Source organism: Saccostrea echinata, unplaced genomic scaffold (genome assembly GCF_033153115.1).
Source record: "Saccostrea echinata isolate AGI-Se365-2 ecotype Australia unplaced genomic scaffold, CSIRO_AGI_Sech_v1 ptg000009l, whole genome shotgun sequence".
NCBI classification, from domain to species: domain Eukaryota; kingdom Metazoa; phylum Mollusca; class Bivalvia; order Ostreida; family Ostreidae; genus Saccostrea; species Saccostrea echinata.
Window position 1 is genome coordinate 1,678,672 of NW_026889758.1, and position 12,184 is coordinate 1,690,855.

Genomic DNA, 12,184 nt, shown 5'->3' on the forward strand with positions numbered 1-12,184 from the left:
TAAAGTGATTTGAAAATAATTTACCAACTAACTTTCAAATTCAGTTCTAATGCAATATGAATATGATGAATTAAAGGTCAACATATCATTGAATCTAAAAATACATAAAACATAACAGTATTATGCCAAATTGTTAACACCTGGTAGTCATATTCCATAATGATATTTTTGCAGTATAATGTAACTAGAAATTAAAAACACAGAAATTAATTTGCTACCTTTCAGTTCAAGATTTTAACTTTTTAAATTGTTTGTTCCAAATTGCCTTTCTTCAAAGTGTGCCTGGGTTCGAATCCTCCAGGTCTGTGGCATTTATTTGGTTTATATAGGTCTCACAAATGGCCCCAGGTTAGTTAGGCAATAAACATCAATTGAATATTGAAAATGAGCACATAATATATGTCATACCTTTTTTTTTTCTTTATGCCCCCTAACAATTTTTACAGTAAAAAACATATACTTTGTTTGTGATGAAAATTTAATAATCAGAATAAGTCCTTGACCAAGTTGGAAATTTGTGTCCCATGGGTTCAGGATTCAACCCCTCAAGTGGCCACTAATAGGGATGTTAATTATATATATAATATAGTCAAACCTTGTTATCTCAAACTCAATGGGACCGAGAAAAAACTTCGAGATATCCGAGGGTTCGAGATATGGAGAGTAAAATACTTAAGAAATACGTGGTTAGGACTTCCATATCACTTTGACATATCCATGGCATTCGATATATCCGTGTTCAAGATACCGAAGTTCACCTGTATATATTTTACTCCACTCTTTATCATGAAAAAACGAAATTTTGAAAACACATCTTTATTGACAAAGTGTTTTGTACCAAAATTGTACTATTAATATAATGCCCTGTTCACACAGAATTAGACTAATGCATATAACTTTATTTTATGTATTTCCAGGGTGAGCAGATAATTAACTTAGGCTGGGGCTTCAAAATGTTTTGTCATATGTCCTTAAAATTGAAAAAAAAAAAAAAAGAAAAGAAAAGAAAAATAAAGTTTGAAAACTAAAGGAAATCAAAATCCAATGCGATCATTCGGAAAAAAACCCGTATTTTTAGATTAGAATTATTTTCAACACTGTTATTAGACTTCTCTTTTCCTTCATTATTTATTAGTGTGACCCTATTACTACAACTTCCGGTTCCACGTCATTTGGAAGGCGTTGTAACAAGCTATTTTTAGCTCCTTGTCAATGACGAAAAAATATTGTTTTTAAAGACTTGACACATTTTAACAATTTTTGATACTGTTATATGGATGGAATTATATTTTTTCATTAAGGATAGATAACCTGGAATACGATTTTAAGTGAGATATAATCGGCGGGGAATTCCTGACAACATTGTAAACAGAACATAAACAAACAACCTCACAGGATTTAGTGAGGAGAGGGAAACACGTGAAACTGTTGTTAAATTTTTTGGGTGACGTGGATGTGAATGACGAGGAAGCCTACACGTTTGTATCTTAGACGTGTTCATGATTAAAAATAGAAAATTTGTTGTCAACAAAGATGGCTGTTGAGTGTGACCCAGATGTCTTGGATTTGCTGTTCGACAAATCTAGTGGAATTCTGAAAAGCGAATTACCAGACATACAGACCATAGATTTTGTGAGTTCCTTTTCTACTTAGTTCAATTTTTTATATAGTAATGTAAGCTGACATTACTTCCATATGGGATTTTTGGTATGCATTTTACATCCAGGTTAGCATGGTTAGGGAAGTAAATTTTCACACTAGATAGTAAATGATGATTTTTTTTCTTAGTCATTAACATTAAACCTGAATATATTAGCCATGGCATTTCAGTCTCAAGCAAAATTTCTTGCATCATGCTATATCAGGGAATCCCTCAGCATGCTGACCAATAATAAACAAACACGGTTCCGTATAACAGGTTATGAGTCATACACACACTATCCACCAGTCAGTTTGATACAAGCTGTTGTAGGGAGAACATGGCTTTACTTAATACGTGTCTTGCTGACATCCTGATCTCTCCACACAGTGAAAATGACGGCCTTGAGAATTTTTTAGATGAACTTTTGAGGAGTAGTAGTTTACTTACTGCAACAAAAGCTGGAGCTAATTGTACACAAAGACTGAATAATATGGATGATAGTGATAGTGAAGCAACAGAGCAGAATTTGAATGCTCTCTTGCCATCTAGTGACAGTGAAAGTAACTGGTCAGCTTATGAAAGTGACCAAGATAATGTTCACTTAAACAGTGACTGGGATGTCACCGATGACATTTTAGTAAGTTTTATCAAATGTCAATGTCGGCCTTTAAGCTTGACAAAAACCTTAAGTCCTTGACATTCTTCAAATGGTTAAAATATGAAAATTATATGTGCATATTAAAAAATTTTCTAAGTTGCAATATTTTAGGTTTAAATTAGTATTAATTATGAAGTTTCCCTTCAACTTTTTTATTTTTTTGCAAATTCTCAATTTTTCTTGCAGTCTGATCTTGGACTCCTTCCAGAAACAGACATTCTTGAAAATGCACTCATTGAATCACACATTCCCACATTTTTTGATGAGGAAGAGCCACCAAAGACAAAATCACAAGATGTAGTGCATGATCATGATTATTTTGCCCAGAAATCCCCGAGTGCCACCAGTGACAGTGGAATATCCAGTAACGGGGCATACTCCCCCCACAGCATGAGTGAAGATCACCTTCAACACAGCCCCAGAGAAAGCTCCCTCTCAGGGTCACCTCGCAGCCAATCAAATCTTGACATTCAAATCAATTCAGCCAATGAAAATCTTGGTGATACCACCCCCATTACTCTGGAGAATTTTGACTTCAAAAACTTTGATATGAGCACCATTGATGCTGGTGCCTTTCTTGGGGATACAGACTTTTTATCTCTCAGTGATGGAACACAAGACTCAGATGTGACAATCAATGTAATGGACACAGATTTAATGGAGGATACAGTCACGAGTTCTAGCCAGACCCCCACAGGAAGCTCAACTAAAATGACCAAAATCATCAAAGTGTGCACCACCAAGAACGACACGTTGCCCTTCACCATGAAGGACGTGTCATGTGTCACCTCCTCATCAAAGGTGGGGCTTAAGATCTTGTTCTTACATCAATTTATTGTACTTATTGATTTCCAGCTTTGTTGCACAAAGAGTACCAACAACAGCTGGTCTAATAACTAAGGCTGATGAGGTTAAATTTGAACCAGTGGGTTAATTTAGAAGGCACAAATAGCATCATCTATAATGATAACAGCATCATCTATAATAACTATCCATATACATGTAACAAGTAGGCAAGAATTAAAGTAGGCAAGAATTAAAGTAGGCAAGAATTAAAGTAGGCAAAAATTAAAGTAGGCAAGAATTAAAGTAGGCAAGAATTAAAGAACATAAGCTGTACATGTATTTCCAACTATTTGACAATGACCATTGTATAAATTATAAAAAAAAAATCAGTGTAGAAATATTTTACTCTATAAACTATTTGACCCAACCAATGCCAACTGAAAATATATAATTAGTTGTCTTTATCATGTTTATATATTTTTTATTGTCCTTGTAAGTAGAATTCAGTTCCTTTGTCCTAATTATAACATAATAATGTGTTTATATTTAGTTCCTGGAGCTGCAGTATAACAATAATGTGTTTATATTTAGTTCCCGGAGTTGCTGTTGACAGATGAGGAGAGGGAGTTGTTATACAAAGAGGGGGTGACACTCCCCACTAACATGCCCCTCACAAAGGAGGAGGAGAGGGTCCTGAAAGCCGTCCGACGAAAAATCAGAAACAAGGTCAGTAATTTATATATATCCTGTTCATACAGTGTAAAATCCTGTTGAGTTTCACCATGGTGACATGTTTATATAATAACACTTAACATTTGTAAATCAATGCAACATTCATGTTGGATAATTGAAAGAATTTCTTTTGCTCAATAATAAGGAGTTCAGTATATATTACATTTCTGACATTGGTTTTGCAGGCATCAGCCAAAGAGAGTCGCAAAAGGAAGATGACGTATGTAGAGGGGCTGGAGAAGAGAGTTAAACTGTCAACGACTGAGAACAATCAGCTGAAAAAGAAGGTGGACACACTGGAGAAACAAAACTCGTAAGTACCACTACAAACATACCACGAAGAACTCAGACGAAAACAAAACTCGTAAGTATCACTACAAACATACCACAAAGAACTCAGACTAAAACAAAACTCGTAAGTATCACTACAAACATACCATGAAGAACTCAGACTAAAACAAAACTCGTAAGTATCACTACAAACAAACCATGAAGAACTCAGACTAAAACAAAACTCGTAAGTATCACTACAAACAAACCATGAAGAACTCAGACTAAAACAAAACTCGTAAGTATCACTACAAACATACCATGAAGAACTCAGACTAAAACAAAACTCGTAAGTATCACTACAAACATACCATGAAGAACTCAGACGAAAACAAAACTCATAAGTATCACTACAAACATACCATGAAGAACTCAGACGAAAACAAAACTCATAAGTATCACTACAAACATACCATGAAGAACTCAGACTAAAACAAAACTCGTATCACTACAAACATACCATGAAGAACTCAGACTAAAACAAAACTCGTATCACTACAAACATACCATGAAGAACTCAGACTAAAACAAAACTCGTAAGTATCACTACAAACATACCACAAAGAACTAAGACTAAAAAAAAACTCGTTAGTATCACTACAGACAAACCATGAAGAACTCAGACCAAAACAATACTCATAAGTAGCGCTACAAACATACCATGAGGAACTCAGACGAAAACAAAACTCGTAAGTATCACTACAAACATACCATGAAGAACTCAGACTAAAACAAAACTCGTAAGTATCGCTACAAACATACCATGAAGAACTCAGACGAAAACAAAACTCGTAAGTATCACTACAAACATACCATGAAGAACTCAGACGAAAACAAAACTCGAAAGTATCACTACAAACATACCATGAAGAACTCAGACGAAAACAAAACTCGTATCACTACAAACATACCATGAAGAACTCAGACTAAAACAAAACTCGTAAGTATCGCTACAAACATACCATGAAGAACTCAGACGAAAACAAAACTCGTAAGTATCACTACAAACATACCATGAAGAACTCAGACGAAAACAAAACTCGAAAGTATCACTACAAACATACCATGAAGAACTCAGACGAAAACAAAACTCGAAAGTATCACTACAAACATACCATGAAGAACTCAGACTAAAACAAAACTCGTAAGTATCACTACAAACAAACCATGAAGAACTCAGACTAAAACAAAACTCGTATCACTACAAACATACCATGAAGAACTCAGACTAAAACAAAACTCGTAAGTATCACTACAAACATACCATGAAGAACTCAGACTAAAACAAAACCCGTAAGTATCGCTACAAACATACCATGAAGAACTCAGACTAAAACAAAACTCGTAAGTATCACTACAAACATACCATGAAGAACTCAGACTAAAACAAAACTCGTAAGTATCACTACAAACATACCATGAAGAACTCAGACGAAAACAAAACTCATAAGTATCACTACAAACATACCATGAAGAACTCAGACGAAAACAAAACTCGTATCACTACAAACATACCATGAAGAACTCAGACTAAAACAAAACTCGTAAGTATCGCTACAAACATACCATGAAGAACTCAGACTAAAACAAAACTCGTATCACTACAAACATACCATGAAGAACTCAGACTAAAACAAAACTCGTAAGTAGCGCTACAAACATACCATGAAGAACTCAGACTAAAACAAAACTCGTAAGTATCACTACAAACATACCATGAAGAACTCAGACTAAAACAAAACTCGTAAGTATCGCTACAAACAAACCATGAAGAACTCAGACTAAAACAAAACTCGTAAGTATCACTACGAAAATACCATGAAGAACTCAGACTAAAACAAAACTCATAAGTATCGCTACAAACAAACCATGAAGAACTCAGACTAAAACAAAACTTGTAAGTATCGCTACAAACATACCATGAAGAACTCAGACGAAAACAAAACTCATAAGTATCACTACAAACATACCATGAAGAACTCAGACGAAAACAAAACTCGTATCACTACAAACATACCATGAAGAACTCAGACTAAAACAAAACTCGTAAGTATCGCTACAAACATACCATGAAGAACTCAGACTAAAACAAAACTCGTATCACTACAAACATACCATGAAGAACTCAGACTAAAACAAAACTCGTAAGTATCACTACAAACATACCATGAAGAACTCAGACTAAAACAAAACTCGTAAGTATCACTACAAACATACCATGAAGAACTCAGACTAAAACAAAACTCGTAAGTATCGCTACAAACAAACCATGAAGAACTCAGACTAAAACAAAACTCGTAAGTATCACTACGAAAATACCATGAAGAACTCAGACTAAAACAAAACTCATAAGTATCGCTACAAACAAACCATGAAGAACTCAGACTAAAACAAAACTTGTAAGTATCGCTACAAACATACCATGAAGAACTCAGACTAAACAAATGGTTTTCTGAAACATATTAGCTGTTGAAATTTTATTTCTTTGTCATGTTGTTATAGAGAGATATTTTCACTGATCTAATAGAAGATAATTCATATCGAAAGACCTGTCTATAAGCCTTCTTCGTTTTTTTAGACAACTCATACAGCAGCTGAAGAAGCTTCAGGCTTTGGTGCTGTCTAAAACCAAACCACAGGCTAGCACCTGTCTGGTGGTCCTCATCATGTCCTTTGCATTCCTCATTGTCCCAAACATTGACCCATTTGGGATCAAAAAGGACAAACTCTCAGATCCGAAATCCATCCCTATTCCTGGTAAGAACTGGATATACCATTTTGTTTCTAAAAGTGAATTTATTACATAAATCTCTACTTAAAACTTGAATTTTACTTCAGAACTGAGAAAAAGTACATTATGTAATTCTACTGGAAGAACTAGAAATTGTATGCATATTATTTTAATTAGTGGATTGACATGGACAGTAAAAGTCTGTGTTTGATGACAGTTTAGATGAGAAACAGGGATGATTTTATCTGTTCTGAATCAGTAATGCTGACATTCTTTAATTGTAGGAAAATCCAGAAGTCTACTTCACTCACCAGATGAAATGCAGGATATTGATACAGATCCCTATGGTCTGACAATAAAACCTGGCCCCCCTTGGGAAGTTCCACCCAAAACTCCAGTGATCCCCCTCCCTCCAAATGTTGTTATAGAAACTGTTGATGAGGAAGCAGTTTCTAAACTCGTCGAAAATACCGAAAACACTGGCCCTCTTAATACCTCCATAGATAATGTTACATCACAGAGAGCAAAGGTGAACCAAGACACTCAGGAATTTACAAAAACTCAGACTCATCAACATAGGCAAGATCTTTGAGAATCGTGCAGAAATGAGCATACTTTACATTTTGTTAGATTCCTCAACTCGCACAGGATCTGTGAGACTCATGAAAAAAATGATCATACTTGACATACTGTTAAAACTCAGTCTCATCAACAAAAACAGGATGTCTGAGATTCATGTAAAATGACCATGCTTTACATGTAGTGCTGTTGTACCTACAGTATATACATTTGTTGAACCGTACATACAGTATATACATTTGTTGAACCTAGGAAGGATCGCTTATTGTTGTTTAGTCCCATATATCCGAAAAGTTTGTGATCAGTGACTTAAGTTACATGTGTTTTACTTGCTTAAGATTTTATTGTACTTTACAAGTACACAATAAGATGTTTATACTTTTCAGTACAGTGGGTAGTTTTATAGTCATATCCTTGTGTTTCCCAGTGGCTTGTACAATGAACCAGATATTCTGTTTGTTTCGCAATAATCGTGAGGCAGTTGTTGTCTTGTATATACATGGATGTAGGCTGATGTAGTGTTGGAGAATATCAAAATGAAAATTATTCTTTTGTGAAGCATTTCTTCATTCAAGTCTTGATGTACATATGTAAACATCTAATCAGAAGCTGAATTCGTGTCGTTTTAGTTAAAACTATGAACTGGTTCCCATCAATATCATCCTCTTCACCTGAAAATTGCACAAATATGTATCGGGGTCCTCTTGTCAGTGCTATTTCATTATCTTGTTTTTTATCAACCAAATCAGATTTAAACCCTATTTCGCTGAACTCAATGACAATTTTGCAAAGCAATAATTGAGAGTTCAAAAATATCTCTCTGATTAGAGAGTTACTGGATTTTTTTTCTCTGTGATTTTGATCAGATTATTTGGAAGTTTGTTGCAATGAATGTTATTCAGTCATTTTGCATGTTACTGTTTTTCAGTGTGATTACTAAACACATGTACACTCATAGTATTCTGAGACTGTCATTACACTGTTTTTTTTAATGACTTTATTTTTTGAGCTGTTTAATTTGACCTTGTTGTTTTATACTTGATATGATCAGAAGAATGTAGAATTCTGATCTTCGAATAAAATATTTCAGAACAAAACATTTTCTGATTTTCTACTGCTGTCCAACATAAAAATAGTTAATACATAGAAGTTTTAGCATTTAATGATTTGCAACTAGTATACATTGGCAGATCTTTATGAAAATGCACAGAATTCAAATGAAGTTCATGTTCTTAAATGTTATCCATATAATATGTGTAATATAATCGGAACTAAGAGCTTCCATTATTAAGGTGAATGTTTGACACTAGGCCTCTTCCCAGAATTCTAAAGTCATCAATAATGGCCTCCTTATTAGGTACCACTGTTATTTCTCTAGCACCACTACGGGTTGTCTCCACTCTCCTCCCGGCTAAGTGGGACACCTACAACAGAATCATAAGTTAGGACCAACAATCAAAGTAATATCTACATGTCAAGGCAGCAAACTTGCTTGGTGATGTTTACCATTTTCAAATTGGTAAAAATTCGCTGTTTTTTTTAAATTTGTATATATATATATATATATATATATATATATATATATATATATATATATATATTACCTTGATTGTATTGTATATATTGTTTTACGTCCCATTCGAGAATTTTTCACTCGTATAGAGACGTCACCATATACCGGTGAAGGGCTTCAAATTTTGACCTTTACTCGGCACTCAGGGCCATTGAGCAGTGAAGGATCTTTATCGTGCCAACGCCTGCCGTGACACGGGGCCTCAGTTTTTAAGGTCTCATCCGAAAGACCCGCAACTTTCACTCCAAAGTGCCGAGCGCATGGCGAAGGAACAGTTGCTACCTATTTTTTATCGACTTAGGTCTGTCGCGGCCGAGATTCGAACTCACGACCTCCCGATCACGGAGCGAGCGCTCTACCGACTGAGCTACCATGAACGGTATATATTACCTTGACATAAGGTTTACAAGATGGTAACAAATGCTGAATATGAAAAGTAAAAATTATTCTAGACTAGTAGAAAGCAGCATGTACATGTAATAAATGCTGCCTAATTTGACTTCTGTGGCACTGCTGACTTTGGACATTCTTTTTCTCCAAAAAACATAAAAGCATTTCTATATGCAAACTTATAGCCCCTATTGTGTTCCCATCCTAGCCACCTTGGCTATGAATTGTACACATACACACCGTAAAAGAAGCATTAGTTTTATTGACTTTGGTGACCTAATTTTTTCTATAATTCAGTACTTTTTTTATCTCCTGGAAAACAGCTTGGCTATTCACTTAAACTTGAAATTCCTTCACCCATTGATGCTTTACAGCATTTGTGATTGAAATTGGCACCATGGTTCTCCAGAAGAAGTCAAAAAACATAATAAAATTCACACTGAACATACTTGTATATATATACATAATATATACAGAATACATATAGTAAATGCACATAATACTGGACAAATATTGATCAAAATAACTAATTTGAGTTTATTGCTCAGGTGAGCTAGAAACATGAATTGCCACCAACACAATGGGTATAATGTTACAAAATGTACATACTCTCTGAACATTTATCATGAGTAAAAAGTTTTGCCAAGGATTGGGTTAGTAAACTATAACTATACTTGAGTTCTGTTATTGTGTAAATATTTGTATGTTTACATGTTTATATACAATATTATCTTTATCTAAACAATGAGTACTGCTGACCTTGAAATCTTTTGGAGTGAAGGCTGTTGGCTTCCATAAGACTGCTATGTACTTCCCTCCGTATTTGTCATAGAAAAACAAGGCAAAGTCTCCATACATCTCCTAGAGTAAATAATCGGATAAACTCGATAAAGTGTATCCTAATTATAGGTGTAAAGCTTCACGTACATTTTATAACAGGAGCAACTGCAAGTAATCTCATAATGTGCTATCAAAGATCTGATTTTAATCAGATTGGCCAAGTATCACACTACATGTAGGAAGGTGATTACTCGGGTCTGACATAAGATTATACAAGTACAGATCTGAGTTGTCTCTAGTGCTTAATACAGATATGTTTTTATTCCTCAGTATCAATGTTTAAAATGTAAATAATCCTTCATCACCTTTAATTCCTTCCAGTACAATCGTGGAGGATCGTAGTCGTACACAGGGAAATGTTCGAGCTTGTCTCCAGTGACAGTTGTTTTGTGGACATACTTTCGTAAGTTTGAAGGAAGATGGCTGTTTTCTGGTTGTAAGGCTTCATGTTGCCGTGGTGATTGCTTCCATGTCAGGTGAATGATGATGTCATACATATCCAAGAAAGGCCGAAATAGTTGCTGGAGAGATACCAAATTATTTTTCAGCAGATAAACAAACCCACTATATTAAAACACATGGCATTGCACTGAAAGTCATTGTATATTATTCATCTAAAAATAATTAATTTTCCAAATTAAAAGCAAAAAAATTAATTTTCCAAATTAACAGCAAACACTTAAAACTTTACATATAATAAATTAAATTTAAATTATAAAGACATACAAGCTATGTTTACATGTAGAAAGTCAGTTAGTGTCATCTGAATCATTTTCTTTGATTGGGATCTTAGTTTATACCCTTTTAAATACTTTGAGATATACATGTAATTTTTTCTCCCGTCAGTTAATGTAAACCCTGTCTGTGCCAAGGGTGTTTTGGTCCATTCCACTGTCAACAAATCTTGAGCTATTAGACAGGGATGCTGGTTAGGAAATATGCTAAACTTATGTGTTTTTTTTATCAAGCTAAAAAGTGAAAAAAGATTCGTAAATTACTGTTTTATACAGTAAATAATATGAATTACCCATTCTAATTTTTTTTATACCTTGAAGTTAGAATCATCTCCACCTTCTTGTACTAGTTTATTGAGCACACTCAGTGACTCCCGTGCTAGGAGAACCAGTCTCTGCAATATGGGGGTGCTGGGTGACTTCCTTGTCCAATAGGAATTGTGTTTATCATACGGCGTAGACAGGAACATAAGAGGACGAGAAGATCGCTCCTTGTGGAATCGGGAGGGAATCTCTTTCAGATCTTCATCTACAGAAAAATTACAAAAAGGGACCATAGACTTTTATGTTGATGATAATTTCACAGAGACAATGTTTACAAAAATGTAGAGACATTGGAAGAAATGATGTATGTTGTATAAATTATCACAGTTACATGAACAATGAACTCAAAACATATAAAGAAAATAGTTACAGAATTTTATAATGAAGGTATGCACTAGTTTAACTAATAAATTCCAAATTAGTAAAAATACAACAGATAAATATTTAAAAGCTGTATTAAGTTTTTCTAAGAGTATTATGGCAAGTTAAAGAATGCATCTCACTTCAAAGAAAACATAAAAAGAAGCTGTTGACACTTTTCAATCTGGAGATGTCCCTACCTGTAAATTCATCATTTAGGTTGACAAGTAAAGGACTAGCTTTCCAGTCATGGTATCCAACCAAGTACAGAAATCTCTGGAAACCCGCAATTGGGGTGCTGTTGATGACAAAAATTTACTGATATAACTTAAGATTTCACAGACATGGGGTACAGATACGGCAGAAACACACAAGTAATCAAAGGAAATAACTGTAACTGTCAATCTTTTAGACATGTAAGATTAAGAGAAGAAATAATATACAGGTGACTCTCCATACACTGACCATGGAAAAACCTCAAGTTCAAGAGTGCAGAAATTTCCAG

The 12,184-nt window shown here is 34.5% G+C and overlaps 2 protein-coding genes across 4 annotated transcripts in view; one reads left to right on the plus strand and one right to left on the minus strand.

Annotated features, from left to right (window-relative positions):
* Nucleotides 1-12,184, minus strand: part of LOC133181581 (nucleolar protein 6-like) — a 39,791-nt gene that overhangs the window by 12,429 nt on the left and 15,178 nt on the right. Inside the window, exons 19-23 of one of the 2 annotated variants that reach the window (XM_061316102.1) lie at nucleotides 11,880-11,977; nucleotides 11,310-11,524; nucleotides 10,567-10,782; nucleotides 10,181-10,282; nucleotides 8,840-8,882 (exon numbers count right to left, since the gene is read on the minus strand). In XM_061316102.1, coding sequence (XP_061172086.1) covers nucleotides 8,840-8,882; nucleotides 10,181-10,282; nucleotides 10,567-10,782; nucleotides 11,310-11,524; nucleotides 11,880-11,977 — 674 coding nt within the window. Of the gene's footprint in view, nucleotides 1-8,603; nucleotides 8,883-10,180; nucleotides 10,283-10,566; nucleotides 10,783-11,309; nucleotides 11,525-11,879; nucleotides 11,978-12,184 lie in introns of those variants that run through there. The other variant, XM_061316101.1, reaches the window with a different exon arrangement.
* On the plus strand, nucleotides 1,308-8,555 carry LOC133181583 (cyclic AMP-responsive element-binding protein 3-like protein 3-B). 2 transcript variants are annotated; one of them, XM_061316104.1, is made up of 6 exons: nucleotides 1,308-1,632; nucleotides 2,487-3,101; nucleotides 3,678-3,812; nucleotides 4,004-4,131; nucleotides 6,727-6,905; nucleotides 7,164-8,555. In XM_061316104.1, the coding sequence occupies exons 1-6, from the start codon at nucleotides 1,534-1,536 to the stop codon at nucleotides 7,469-7,471; spliced, it is 1,464 nt and encodes a 487-aa protein (XP_061172088.1). In that variant the 5' UTR covers nucleotides 1,308-1,533; the 3' UTR covers nucleotides 7,472-8,555. The 2 variants fall into 2 exon arrangements, with proteins under 2 accessions (XP_061172088.1, XP_061172087.1); XM_061316103.1 differs by lacking the exon at nucleotides 1,308-1,632 and adding an exon at nucleotides 1,941-2,279.